The following is a 13,127-nucleotide window of genomic DNA, read 5'->3' as shown; positions in this document are numbered from 1 at the left end:
TTGTTTATGGATGGTTTACGCAGTGCCAAAATTATCTAACTGTATTAGTAACATCACAAAAACTGTTTTCAGACACTAAACACCACTGACTGATGTCTGTTCAGTAACAGGTATTTATAAATAAATATATAATAGACTAAATTGTTTAAAACTGTATACCAATCTAAGTAAGATTAAGTATTTAACAGTAGACTGAGAAAGGTGTGATGATATACAGTAAAAGGGGTCTTGAATACAAAATATTAGTTGCATAAGTAAAATTGCGGTATCTTAACATGTAGCTGCTGAGAAATAGACCAGGAATGGAGTATTATATCAGCAGTAGATGGGAAGAGGTATGTTATCAGAGATCATAAGTTCAGTCTGTCAAAGTAGTGAATCAGTCAAAGAAATTACCTCACTAAAGGTGTGTGTAGAATTACTCTACTTCAACTTATCATATCCCCACCAATCAAAGAAAAATAAGCAGAAACCACTTTAAAATGCATAACTTTATGAAAAACAACATGTACTACCTAATATCAAGGAACTAAACTACAACATTTTTATAAAGATCAGTAAACATGTTTCATTGTACTAGCAAAAAATCTGATGTGGACCCACATAGCGCCCCTGGTAAACAGGAAAGTGTCCCTCATGGCCATCACGCAGCTTATCCGCTATTTAAAAAAATATCAATCAATCACTAGAAAAGTTGTTGACCACAGACCAGTCAAGGATCCTGTCAGGGATGTCCCTATCAATGGTAATGTCAATATTTGTACCTCAAAAGGCCCTTCGCCTGTCAACCATACCGATGTAAGTGGTCAACAGGTTTGCAACATTAAAGACCTCAAAATTATGCTGTGCAATGAAACTTTCAATTAAGTCTCTGCCACGATCAGAGAAACATGGAACAAGGATATACTAGATGAATGAACAAACAAAACTCATACCCAACACAGTATGTTTAAAAGTCTTTCTCTTTCTGTTTTAGCTTCCGGAACCACTGTAAGGTGTTATTACTTCAGAGGTTGAATGAGGATGATATGTATGAATGCAAATGAAGTGTAGTGTTGTTCAGTCTCAGGTTGACCAATTCTGCAATTCTGAGATGTTTGGTTAATTGAAAGCAAACAACCAAAGAACAGCGGCATCCACAATCTAGTATTTAAATCCATATAAAAGTAACTGCCTTTTCTAGGATTTGAACCTTAGAACTCTTGACTTCAAAATCAGCTGATTTGTGATGACAAGTTAACCAACAAACCAACCCGGTGGGTTTAAAAGTCATTTGAAAGTCTACCTAAAAAATAATCCATCAATAACATCTCTGAAGATGGTTGCAAACACAACCAACAAAATTTTTATTACAAAGATTTGGTTGTTAAAAAGTTTATATTATTAGATATTTACATTTTATCTTTCTATCCTACTAGAATCTCTAGACATTCACTTATTATAACCCTTACTTTTTTCTATAATCATTTTAATTATAATTCTGTGACTTTTAAATTTTAACAAGATATTGTGATTCTGTTCATTAGAGTAAATCTTTCTTCTTTCAACAATTTCTTGTTCATCTCATTTCTCTCTCAGTCATCTGCTTCTCTTCTTAATTCATTATTAACTATTCTGTATATCCTTTTCTGCTCTTCTTGCAATCTAATATTTTCTTCTTCCTTCCATTTAATCTAGCACTTCTTGGGTTATCTATTCCTTTTCAACAATCCTGGATTTCTTCCTACCTAATTTTTCTTTTATGATGAGTATTTTTTATTAAAATCTGCACTAGTGTATCCATAACTTGCAACTTGTTTATCCAATTTGTTGGATAATTCATAGTTATTATCCCATCAACTTTTGATTATCAGAGTTCTATGTTACAATTCTTTAATAATATACTGAAATCAAAATTTTGGGTCAAGTACAAACTGTGAGACAATGGGAAATACTAATCAACTACATCTACTGAATCTTGGATCTAAACCAGAATAATTTAGTTTTTCAGCAGTTCATAATAAAAAATTACATATTTTTGGCCCCATTTTTGAGACTAACAGATTTTACAATAAAATTTATCAGATATGGATAATTGTTTTTGAAGGAATTTTGTGTTTTAAGCCTTAGCTACACAGTATCCACAAATGAAATTTTTATGTAAAATAGCGGATATATTTCTTCTACTTTTGGTTTTCATTTCAAAATCAGGCTTTTTGTCTTTCAGAAAAGTTAAATTCACTTTTTTCATCAAGCATAGTTAAACAAAATTGTTAAATGTTTTCCTTGAGCAAATAACCTGACCACCACAAACAAAAGGTGCCTGCCAATTTCTGTGGTGTAATGGTAGTGTCTCTATCATTCATTCGAAAATCCAGGATTCAAATCCCCTTCAGACAGGGAATATTTTACACGTTACAAAATTTCTATGGTGAATTATTCATAAAAAAAAAAAAAAGATTCTATATAACTGTATAAAAACAATAATAGCTTAATTTATTTTAACTAAACCAATAAACTCAACCTGTATGCCAAATGATGTAACCTTAAGAGAAGAAAAGATTTGTTATTTTTTATCTTCTACCTGGATTGGTTTTTTTTACTAAGTGATAATAAGTATTCCAAACACTAAAAGTTTGCAATTTTTTTTTAACATTAAATACAAGGGTAAATCAAATATACTATGAGATTTTATTTAAAAAAAAAAAAAATTTTTTTAAATAAAAGACAATTTATTTTTCTACATAGTTTCCTGCTTTAGAAATACATATTTCCAGCGAGAAGCAAAGGTTTTTATCGCAACATCGTAGAATGAAGCTGGTTGTGTCAAGAGCCAATTCTGCATGAATCCATCCATGCCCTTATCTTCAAATCATTGCCCTCATCTTCAAATCGTTGCCCTCCTACAACTTCTTTAAATGATCCCCAAACAAATGAAAACCGCAGGACAATAAGTCTGGGCTGTAGAGAGGATGATCAAGTTGAGTCCAGTGCATTTCTTCTAGCTTTGAGACCGTTAGAGCTGCAGTAAGGGGCCTGGCGTTGTCATGGAGGATGGCCTCTCAAATCAATTGGTCTTGTCTTTTGCAGTGATATGCAACCCTCTCCTCAATCAACAGCTCGCAGTAGTAAGCAGCACTGGATATGCATCACTCATGCAAAAGATCAATGAGCAAAATGCCTCGCTGACTGGAAAAAACAGATTAAAGAACCTTGCCAACTGACAGTCTTAGTATTTGCTTTCACTGGGGCTGCCTTCCCCTTTCTCCGCCACTCCATACTGGCTTGTTTTGACTGTGGTGGACCCACATTTCGTCGGAGGTGACAATCAAACTCTAAAAATTCATCACCCTCTTTCACAAACCTCGCTGTAAGCCTCTGACAGACAATCTCCAACATCTCAACTTCTGATCTGTGATCAAAAGGCGAGAAAACCCATCTGGCACACACTATACATTACTGTAGATCATTTGTGATGATCACTTGACAGTTCCCATAACTTATTCCAGCCTATTCTGTCATTTTTTATACTCTCACATGTCGATTGTCTTCAAGGATGTCAATCATGTTCCTGATTTTCCACTTGTTCTGATTTTCTTGTTCTTTATGCCAGGCAAACACATGAGTCCTTGACAATGTTTGGTCCCTAAACTATGCAGTCAATCACCAGGAAATTTCCGTCGCTTAAAGAACTCTTCACGAGCAAGAAATTTTATCATTATTCACTGCACAGTGGAGGGATATACCTGTTGCTCCGACATTGTAAGCGTTACTTACGAATTGATTGGGAGTGTGGAATGGCCGGCTCTCCCCACTCCTAATGACCCCACCCAAGCATACTAGAAGCACAGGCCCAGTCCTACCCACCGTAGACACTCAGGAACAAAAATCCCATTTATATTTGATTTACCCTCGTACATATATTGTCACACACACACACACACACACACACACACACACATATATATATATATATATATATATAATATATATTATATATAATAATATATATCTTTGTGATATATATATCACAAAACATTATAAAATGCATTACATAACAAAAATATTGTATCTTTGATTACAATGCTTTATAGAACAAAATTAATGAAAATATAACACCACAAAACTAATTAAAAATCCTATAAATAGCATTTAAACAACAAAAGTAGCATTAATATACAAACATAACTGTGAAAACTGGAAAGATATGCATGACTAACAATAAACAAAATAAAGAAAGAAATGTCAAATTTCAGTAAGAATTTCTTTATTATACAAAATATATTAAAAGCGACACCTTTTTTTCATCTTAAAAGGTTCATTTTAATCAAGATTATTGCATATGCATACACACACACACACACACACACACACACACACACACACACACACACACACACACACACACACACACACACACACACACACATGCGCGCACACATATTTTGATATATATAATCAAAATATAGAGTAGAGCAAAACAGGTTAAATTGTTAACTAAATAATGATGGCTATAGTATTTTATTACCACAAAGTCATGAAATCAGATATTATAACAATGTTAAGTTTAGATAAACATTTAAGAAGCTATCATTTAAAAACCCAAACCATAATAAGTAGTACAATATGCTCTGTGCATAAAATGCATGATTTCTTTAATCACACAAAGCCTACTAGAACAGTTCAATTTTTAGAATTTTTATATTTTTCCCAACTGGAACTGACATAAAATGTTTTCAAATTTTGTGGTCTGGATGCCCACCTAGTGCTTTGAAATTAAATAGAAGTCACTGATGCAGTTAATAACCAGTTAGGTATCCTTGTGGTGGAGTTGGATGGTCTGTAAGAACTGATATTACTGTATAATTACCAGAAAGTAGAAAAGTAATGCTAATATAAGGGTATATATAATAATATTTTAGTGTGTAATTTTTTTTTATGCCAGCTAATTGGAAATCAATTTAGGAAACCTCCTTTATATATTATATAAAACTGACAACAGAATTTGACAATATATCTGACGAGATATTTGAAATATAAAGTGATATTAAAAAACTATCAACAGGGGACATAATCTTAATTAAATAATCAATATCAATAGACAGTATTATAAATGACATTTATGAATAGCTGAAAATGAGTACAACAGTATTATCAATTAAACAGTCACATACATTAAACACTTTTAAAACATAGCTATCTTCTTTTTTTTTAATGAATCCATGTTTCACCGCACTTCTCTTCAAGGTCTAGTGACTTTTCTAATTCATTATTAACTCTAGTTTTTAACTTTGATACATCCTGGAAACATTTTTCATTTATAAAGTAATTATTTGGTATGGACATCTTTCTAATCGAAGTACTGATATTGCTACTATTATTATCATTATTATTATTAGCATTATTATTACTGATGCAATATTTACTGATATCAAATGGTTTATCCATTTCATCACTATCAGCAATTGAAGATGAACTAAACTTCTCTTCTTCTTCTTCTTCAGATATTTTAGACAGTACTTCTAGATTATTTAATGTTGCATATTGTGACTGTCGTTTACCAGAAGAATGTTGTTGCTGTTGATACTGTTGTTGTGAATGCTGTTGTGAATTAATTTCAACAACAGTTTTACCTAACCAATTTTCAATATGTTTAGTACTTTGTTGTGGTGGTTGTTGTTGTTGTTGCTGCTGCTGCTGCTGTTTTTGTGTTTTCTGACTTCTTATAGGAAATGTTACTTCATTATTATTTTTATTATTACTATCATTATTGTTATTATTTCTATTATCATTATCATTACAGTCATCATCATCTATACCTCCAATCATATCATCATAGTTGTTGAATTCATTAGATCGAACATTTAAATATTTACTTATATTATGATCATTTTTTTCATTTAAAACAAACGACTCATTAATTTTTTCATTGCTTTCATTTGTTCGTGGTGAACAGCTCATTATAGAATTTTCTTCATCACTACCTGAATCGTAATTTGAATTAAATGAAATGTTTACAAATGGCTTACTAAAACCAGATTTTACTTTACCATTTTGTGCAATAGTCTTCTCATCATTGCTTTTTGAATTATTTAGGTTCGACATAAAAGTAGGTGAACTACTATGTGCAGATATTTTATTGTTATTTCTAATTTTTGTTCTTGCTTTATTATTTGATAACATATCTGACTTAATTTTAACTGGTATATTTTGTAAAGAACAGTCTTCATCAAAATTTTGGTTAAGCACATTAGAAATATCATGAAGTGGTACTGTACGCTTCATTGAATTTGTTTCATCAAACGCATCAGACATCTTATCCCGTTCTGAACCACTTTTATCTTGATAATTTGAGTACATATCATCAAATACGTCTCTTCGTGAACTACATAATGATGCTTCATCAACAACTGAATTACTATCATTATTATTACATGAACTGCTAGCAGTAGCTGCTTTCATTTTAGCAAATTTAGCGGCTAACTCATTAGACAAAGAAGGCACGTCTTTATCTCTTACTTCAGTATATATACTTTTAAAATATTTTTTTAAATTATCATCACTAGAGATACTAGAATCGCTAATATGTAATTCTGAAGCTTTGCTAGAAAGTTTATGAATATTATCTTTAATATCTTTTAAACTAGATGACAATTCATGAATTCTTATATCAGCATATTTATAAATAGGACTTTTAAAAAATTCTTTATTTGTAGCATTAAAAATACTATTACTATCGCCTTTATCACATTTAAGATCATTATTTTTATTCAATAAATAATTACTTTTCACACCGCTATCATGATTTTGTTTATTACTACTGTTATTGCAACTCATTTTAACTTTGGTAGATGATGGTATTGACGGATCAGATTTATAACGATTTCTTTTTGGATTATTATTAAATGTACTATTTAGCAATCTTATGGATTCTAATTCTATATCTTTTTTTGTGACATCTGGTTCACTTCGAATGCATGTTTTTAATTTACTTTTATCACCTTTCGTAGGTGTAAAGCTAGAATTATTACTACTCTCACCACCGTTTGAGAAACTAATATTTGAAGTTTGTTGAGAAAGATTGTGAACTTTACTATTTAAACTTGTTCCAGACATCTTAACTTCAAGATCATGATAATTCTGATTCATCATGTTGCACGGTAAAACATTTGGTATCACTGGTATAGATATAAAAGGTGGTATCCCCATAGGCATATAGTTATTATAAGGAGCACACGGTGAACACCACGGCACTGGAAACTGATATAACTGATTAGTGTTTTGAGTATACGGTGGCGGTATTAAAGTACGACTACATACTGGACACAATGAAACACAATCTGTTTTCCACATACTTTGATTATAACATTGTTTTATATCTTCATTACTTAAATTAATTTTTTTTCTATCGCACGAACTAAAAATAGAATACAAACTAGATTCTTCAGTTTGTGTTTTCACCGATTTTGATTTTGACTCGCTTACATCATTTACACCAGTATGCTGATTATTACCATTGCTCAAATGATGCAACTTTTTCTTGATATCCATCTTAATATATTTTTATTAGAAAAATAATCTAAATATATAACTGTATTAGAAACATAATAGTTCTGTTATAATACTGATGTGAAAAATTTGAGAAAAACTGTCAAAAAAATTTTGTACGGTTAGGAATAAAATAAAACATGTCTGATGTATGCATACAGTTACTATGGCAATTTTATAACTAAGTTAAGGTTCTTTAATTTTTTTATTATTTGAAAAAAACTTTTTGAGACAGTCATTAATTGATAACAACAAATAATTCCTTAAAAATTAATTAAAATAAATAAAAATTACAATTAATATAATTTTTTTAAAGAATTTTAATTATAAACCAATAAAACAATATTCAAAGAAATAAAATATTTAAAATAAGTATTTTAAAATATTTTTATGTAGTTTAAAGATATAAATCAGATGATTTTAACAAATAATAAAAACTATAAAACATATGTTGTGTTTCTAAGACAACCAACAATAACCTCCTTACTACTTTTTAAAATTATTCTAAAGTTTTTAATCCAAATTATATTAATTTTATAATAAAAATTACACTGATAGATTATAATTATTTTATTATATATAAATGCTGTAAAATTTTCTTACATTTAACAAGGGTTGAAATAAAAAATATTTAAATTAATAGTGTTCAAAAAAAATATAGATGGTCATAACATTTATTCTGAGTTTCACTACAAATTATTAATTTTAGATATCTTGAGGGGTACTTTGTGAATACAGTAATAAACTCTGATTATTAACATCACAAAGTAATTTTACAGCATTTATATATAATAAAATAATTATAATCTATCAGTGTAATTTTTATTATAAAATTAATATAATTTGGATTAAAAACTTTAGAATAATTAAAAAACATTGTTTTAATACTACTGACCTGATTATTGTACATAAAAATCCAAACCTACAAACTGGCATAATATTGATGCTATTACAATCATGGGTATTCATAAATGTAGTTGTTAGGACATGTAGTAAATAAATCATACCTGTTTGGCAACTGTGTGTAGAAAATTGGTGCTTGTTTCAGAGTGATTAAAAAAACCATTAAGCAACAGAAACAGAATATTTTATATAAAATGCTGTAAGTATACTGTAATCAAATAGTTGTTACATTTATCTTTATGCTGTGCCACTACATGAATTTTCAATTCTATTTTCAATAAGTTTACAATGGCTACAAGGTTAAATTTACATTGTACAATTTTATCAGAAGTAAACTATAAACTTAGTTAATGAAATAATATCAAGATTTGTCTACATTCAAAATAAATTTTATTTTTTATGCGTTTTGTTTCATAATCACATTACAATATAATTAGATCTTGAAAACACTAAAAACTTCCAGCACCTTACAATATTGCATGGAAAACAGCCCCATGCTAAGGAGAACCATTTCTTAGCTGACACGCTTATCAGATTACGTGGTAATAAATATCTTCAGAGTCAAAAGTGTAACAATAATTCTCCATTACTTGTCAACAATTCTAACTAGAAATTATCTGATTCAAAACCATCAAAGGACCAGTAAAAAGAAAATCTTTGCAAAATCAAAAATCAAAATGTACAATGGAGTCTTAAATGATTTTATATACATACTAGCCGGCCTGTCTAACCAGAACCTGTATCTTTGGGGTTCAGGTCAGCCCAGACAAATCCTGGAGCCAACTCAAAGACTCCTCGGGGCCTCCTGAGGCCATGCAGTCTACCCCATGGCTGCAGAGTTCACTTCACTGCCATTCTCAATTTCCCATGGGAACTGGTGCCCTCGACACCCACAGAGCTTGCTTCGGTCACAATTCCCATCTACCCAAAAGGCTCCAACTCCTGGACTCGTGCACTTATACATTATCCTCATGGTTGTGAGAATAATTATTGATAATAATTATAGTATTTAGGCTTTAGAAACTAAATTACAAAAGACAACCATGGTAACTAAAGTACACACACTTTTGACAACAAAGAATTGACAACTCATTTCTTTGCCATGGTAGCAGAAATATAACAATTAAGTAAAAGGATTAATCTCTTTTCCTTAAAGAATATCTTTAATTCACAAATTCACCCTCCTTGGAAGTAAAGAAATAATGATTTTTAATATTTTAACCTTCAAGGGTGCTAGGGTCTCAGTTGACAGCTTAAAACATTCCCTGGGACAACACGAATCTATCCTGCAAATTTGAAAGTAATTGGTCGGTTGGTTTTCATGTTATATGATAACAAGCAAACTTTATATATATATATATATATATATATATATATATATATATACATTTATGAATAACCATGATTTGTTAGAACGAGAGTGTTCCTTATGCATGAAAAAGTTAGCCTTCAATCTATTAACAAATACCCTGCTAGAATTTTGAAAATCGGATGATTGTTTGCAGAGATATTATAAGAGCATCCCATTGCACCTACCAAAACAGTGCCGCCAGGGCACTGAGACCCACAATTCACAGTTCAATAGTTCAACATTAAAGTTTGTGCTTCAACCAGCATATCTCTACTACAATATTTATATATATATATATATATATATATATATATAAAAGTTCTTTATCAATTCTTCTTTACATCCAAATTTTTTATATTAAAAAAAAGAAATTCAGATGGTTTGAAAGGAAAAATCGTTCAAAACAAAAATTTATCTCTTTATACTTAAAATAGTAAATAATTTGAAAAAATTTAACAGCTTCTAAAAGTATTATAATCTATAAACAAAAAATAAATTAGAACATCTCCTATTTCCTCAGCAATTCTATTCAAGTCAAAATGACTTCTTAAAGGAAGTCAACTTGTAAGTTTAAAATATGTAGCAGATGTATTCATGCAGATTAGTATGTAGATATATATATATGCAGTATGTATTAATACATATTCCCTGCTGAGTTAAGGAGCACATTAATCTGTTACTTTACACACCTGGATCAATCTTCCGTATGACTGTAATGCATATAAAGCACCTGAGGTATAAGAAATACCAATCGTGATTGCTTTCTCTAAATGTAATGGTGTTCACTATACATTAGTTGTGTTGAATAGAATGAAGGTGTCAATTGTAAAAGTGAATATCACCAGTATTTTTATAGCATTGGCATGTTGATATCCAACTGTATATTTGGCTCAACAAAGAAACCAATAAGAAACTGCTTCTTTCCTCACTTTCTCTGGTAAGCATGGATGGAATACTTGAAATTCTTATGCAATAGCCAAATGTGATTTGAGAGTAATGTTGGATCATTTAATCCAGGATTTTTATGGCATCTAATATACAAAATTTAATACAGGAAAAAATATATAATTAAAAGTAAAAAAAATGAAAAACTTACCGGTACAGTAAGATCAGAGATGTACAGTAATGATATTAGCAAAGCTGAAAGGCAAGATGTTTCAAGACTTTCAGACCATGAAATATCATAATTTTTTATTGTGATTTCAATGCCATTTAGTACATCCATCAATAAGTTTGGATATTTTTGAATAAGTTCAAATGATTCAATTGTAGTCATCTCATCATTCATGCATTCATCAGGGACAAACTTCTTAAATAAATGCATTAAACTTTGAAACACCACAATTACTTGATCCTGAAAATGTAAAATTGTAAAGTTTGCATAAGATTATGGGTAATTTGTACTTTTTGAAATATCTTCTTTTATTTTTTTTATAAGTGATTCACCACTAAAGCTTGATGCTTGTGCATGGGAATTTCAATAAGGAATTCAAATTTTTTAATTCATTTTCATTTTTTTTTTTTTTTAATATAGCTTCTCTATTCTGATTTTGTAGTACTTAGCTCTAGACCACTAATACTATATTAAACTGAGTGTAACAAAAAAAAAAAAAAAAAAAGGTGTTTATTCGTAAAATATAAGGCACTCTAGAGGCAAATTTTCATATCTCTTATTAAGGCATTCCTCACCTAGATTTTTTACCTTATCACCTACTTAAATAAAACTAAAATTTAATCACCCTTTCCAAATTATCTGCTATCTTTGTCCTTTATCAAGAGTTATTCTTCAACAGATTTTTCTACTTTCTTTTTATTTTAAAGAGATGTCCTTCACTTATCTTTCATTCTTTTTTTTTTAGAAGTTCTTGAGATCCAAATTTTCAGCTTTGTCTTTTGTTTCTTTTCTGTAGTAGATTTTCATTTTTTTTTTTTTTTAATTTATTCATTAGCTTCTTCAAGAAGCATTCTTGACTACTCTTAATTTTTTTCCTTTTTTCTGTAAACACCTTTTTTTTTAATACCTAAATTGACTAGATAGGTAATCTTTTGCTTTTACTTTTAAACATTCTATTATCTAAAACTTTTCACTAGTTGATAGTAAATGATTTTTGTCTTCTTTTTGTAATACTAATTAGCATAATTTCTTGTTTTATACAGCTGATATGATGGTGTCTTGAAAATAATGGTGGCCATAATCTTAATAGATAGAGAACAATGGAAAGAGAGCTCCCCCTTCCACCCACTAAAATGGCTAAAATGAGTGATCTTGATCATGGTAATGGTGATAGCAGAAAAAGCAATATTAATTAGGAGGCTAAACTTAGGAAGCTCTTGAACACTATGACAATGATTTTAATATATATATATAAGAGGTGTGAATGTATGAAAATGGAATTTTCCCATAGATGGCCCTAGCTGTCATGTAATTACTGTCAAACTGCATCATTGGTGCCATTTTCTTTCTTTGACAGCTGACAAAGACTTTCAACTCACAGCAATACAAGTTTCATACAACAGCATAGTTTTAATTAGCGTTAAACTTGTTGTTTTGTACCTACAAACTACAATTTGTGGACAGCACTGATTTTCTGTTATCATTTAAAGAAAACTGCTGCAGAATCGCACTGAATGCTTGTCGAAGCTTACAGTGAACATGCTCTCTTGGTAAATCACACTGCTTTGAGTGAAGATTTTGACATGAGAAACGAAGAACATGGAAGACCGCCGAAAAAGTTTGAAGACAGCGAATTGCAAGCACTGTTGGATGAGGATGATGCTCAAATGCAACAACTTGTGGATCAATTAAATGTAACATGAGAAGCCATCTCCATAAGTTTGAAAGCCATAGGAAAGATCTAGAAGATGGGAAAATGGGTTCCACATGAACTGAATGAAAGACAGCAAGAAAACCGAAAAACCACTTGCGAAATGCTGTTTGCCAGGTACAAAAGAAAGTCATTTTTCCATTGAATTGTGACAGATGATGAAAAGTGGATATATTTTGAGAATCCTAATCATAAAAGATCATGGGTAAGAACAAGTGAACCAAAAGGTGTGATCTATTATGAGCTGCTAAAACCTGGGAAAACCGTTGAACACTACCAACAACAAATGATTAATTTGAATCAGGCATTGCGTGAAAAACGATCAGAATATCAAAAAAGGCAACTCAAGTGATTTTGCTTCATGACAATGCACCATCACACACACAAAACAGGTCAAGTGAACAATTGAGGCACTCAGTTGGGAAATAATTTAGCATGCGGCTTACTCACCAGACTTGGCTCCATCCGACTACTATTTATTTGCATCAATGGGAGATGAACTTGCTGAGCAACGCTTCACT

At 30.5% G+C, this 13,127-nt stretch overlaps 1 protein-coding gene across 3 annotated transcripts in view; it reads right to left on the bottom strand.

Annotated features, from left to right (window-relative positions):
- The window catches only part of LOC142329811 (integrator complex assembly factor Brat1), a 69,295-nt gene that overhangs the window by 18,522 nt on the left and 37,646 nt on the right, over window positions 1-13,127 (bottom strand). For all 3 annotated transcript variants that reach the window (XM_075374653.1, XM_075374654.1, XM_075374655.1), the window contains one exon: window positions 10,878-11,135. In XM_075374653.1, coding sequence (XP_075230768.1) covers window positions 10,878-11,135 — 258 coding nt within the window. The remainder of the gene's footprint in view (window positions 1-10,877; window positions 11,136-13,127) is intronic.

Source organism: Lycorma delicatula, chromosome 9 (assembly GCF_047948215.1).
Source record: "Lycorma delicatula isolate Av1 chromosome 9, ASM4794821v1, whole genome shotgun sequence".
NCBI lineage: Eukaryota > Metazoa > Arthropoda > Insecta > Hemiptera > Fulgoridae > Lycorma > Lycorma delicatula.
Note: the sequence above shows the minus strand (reverse complement) of the source record. Positions and strands in the feature narration are given on the sequence as shown.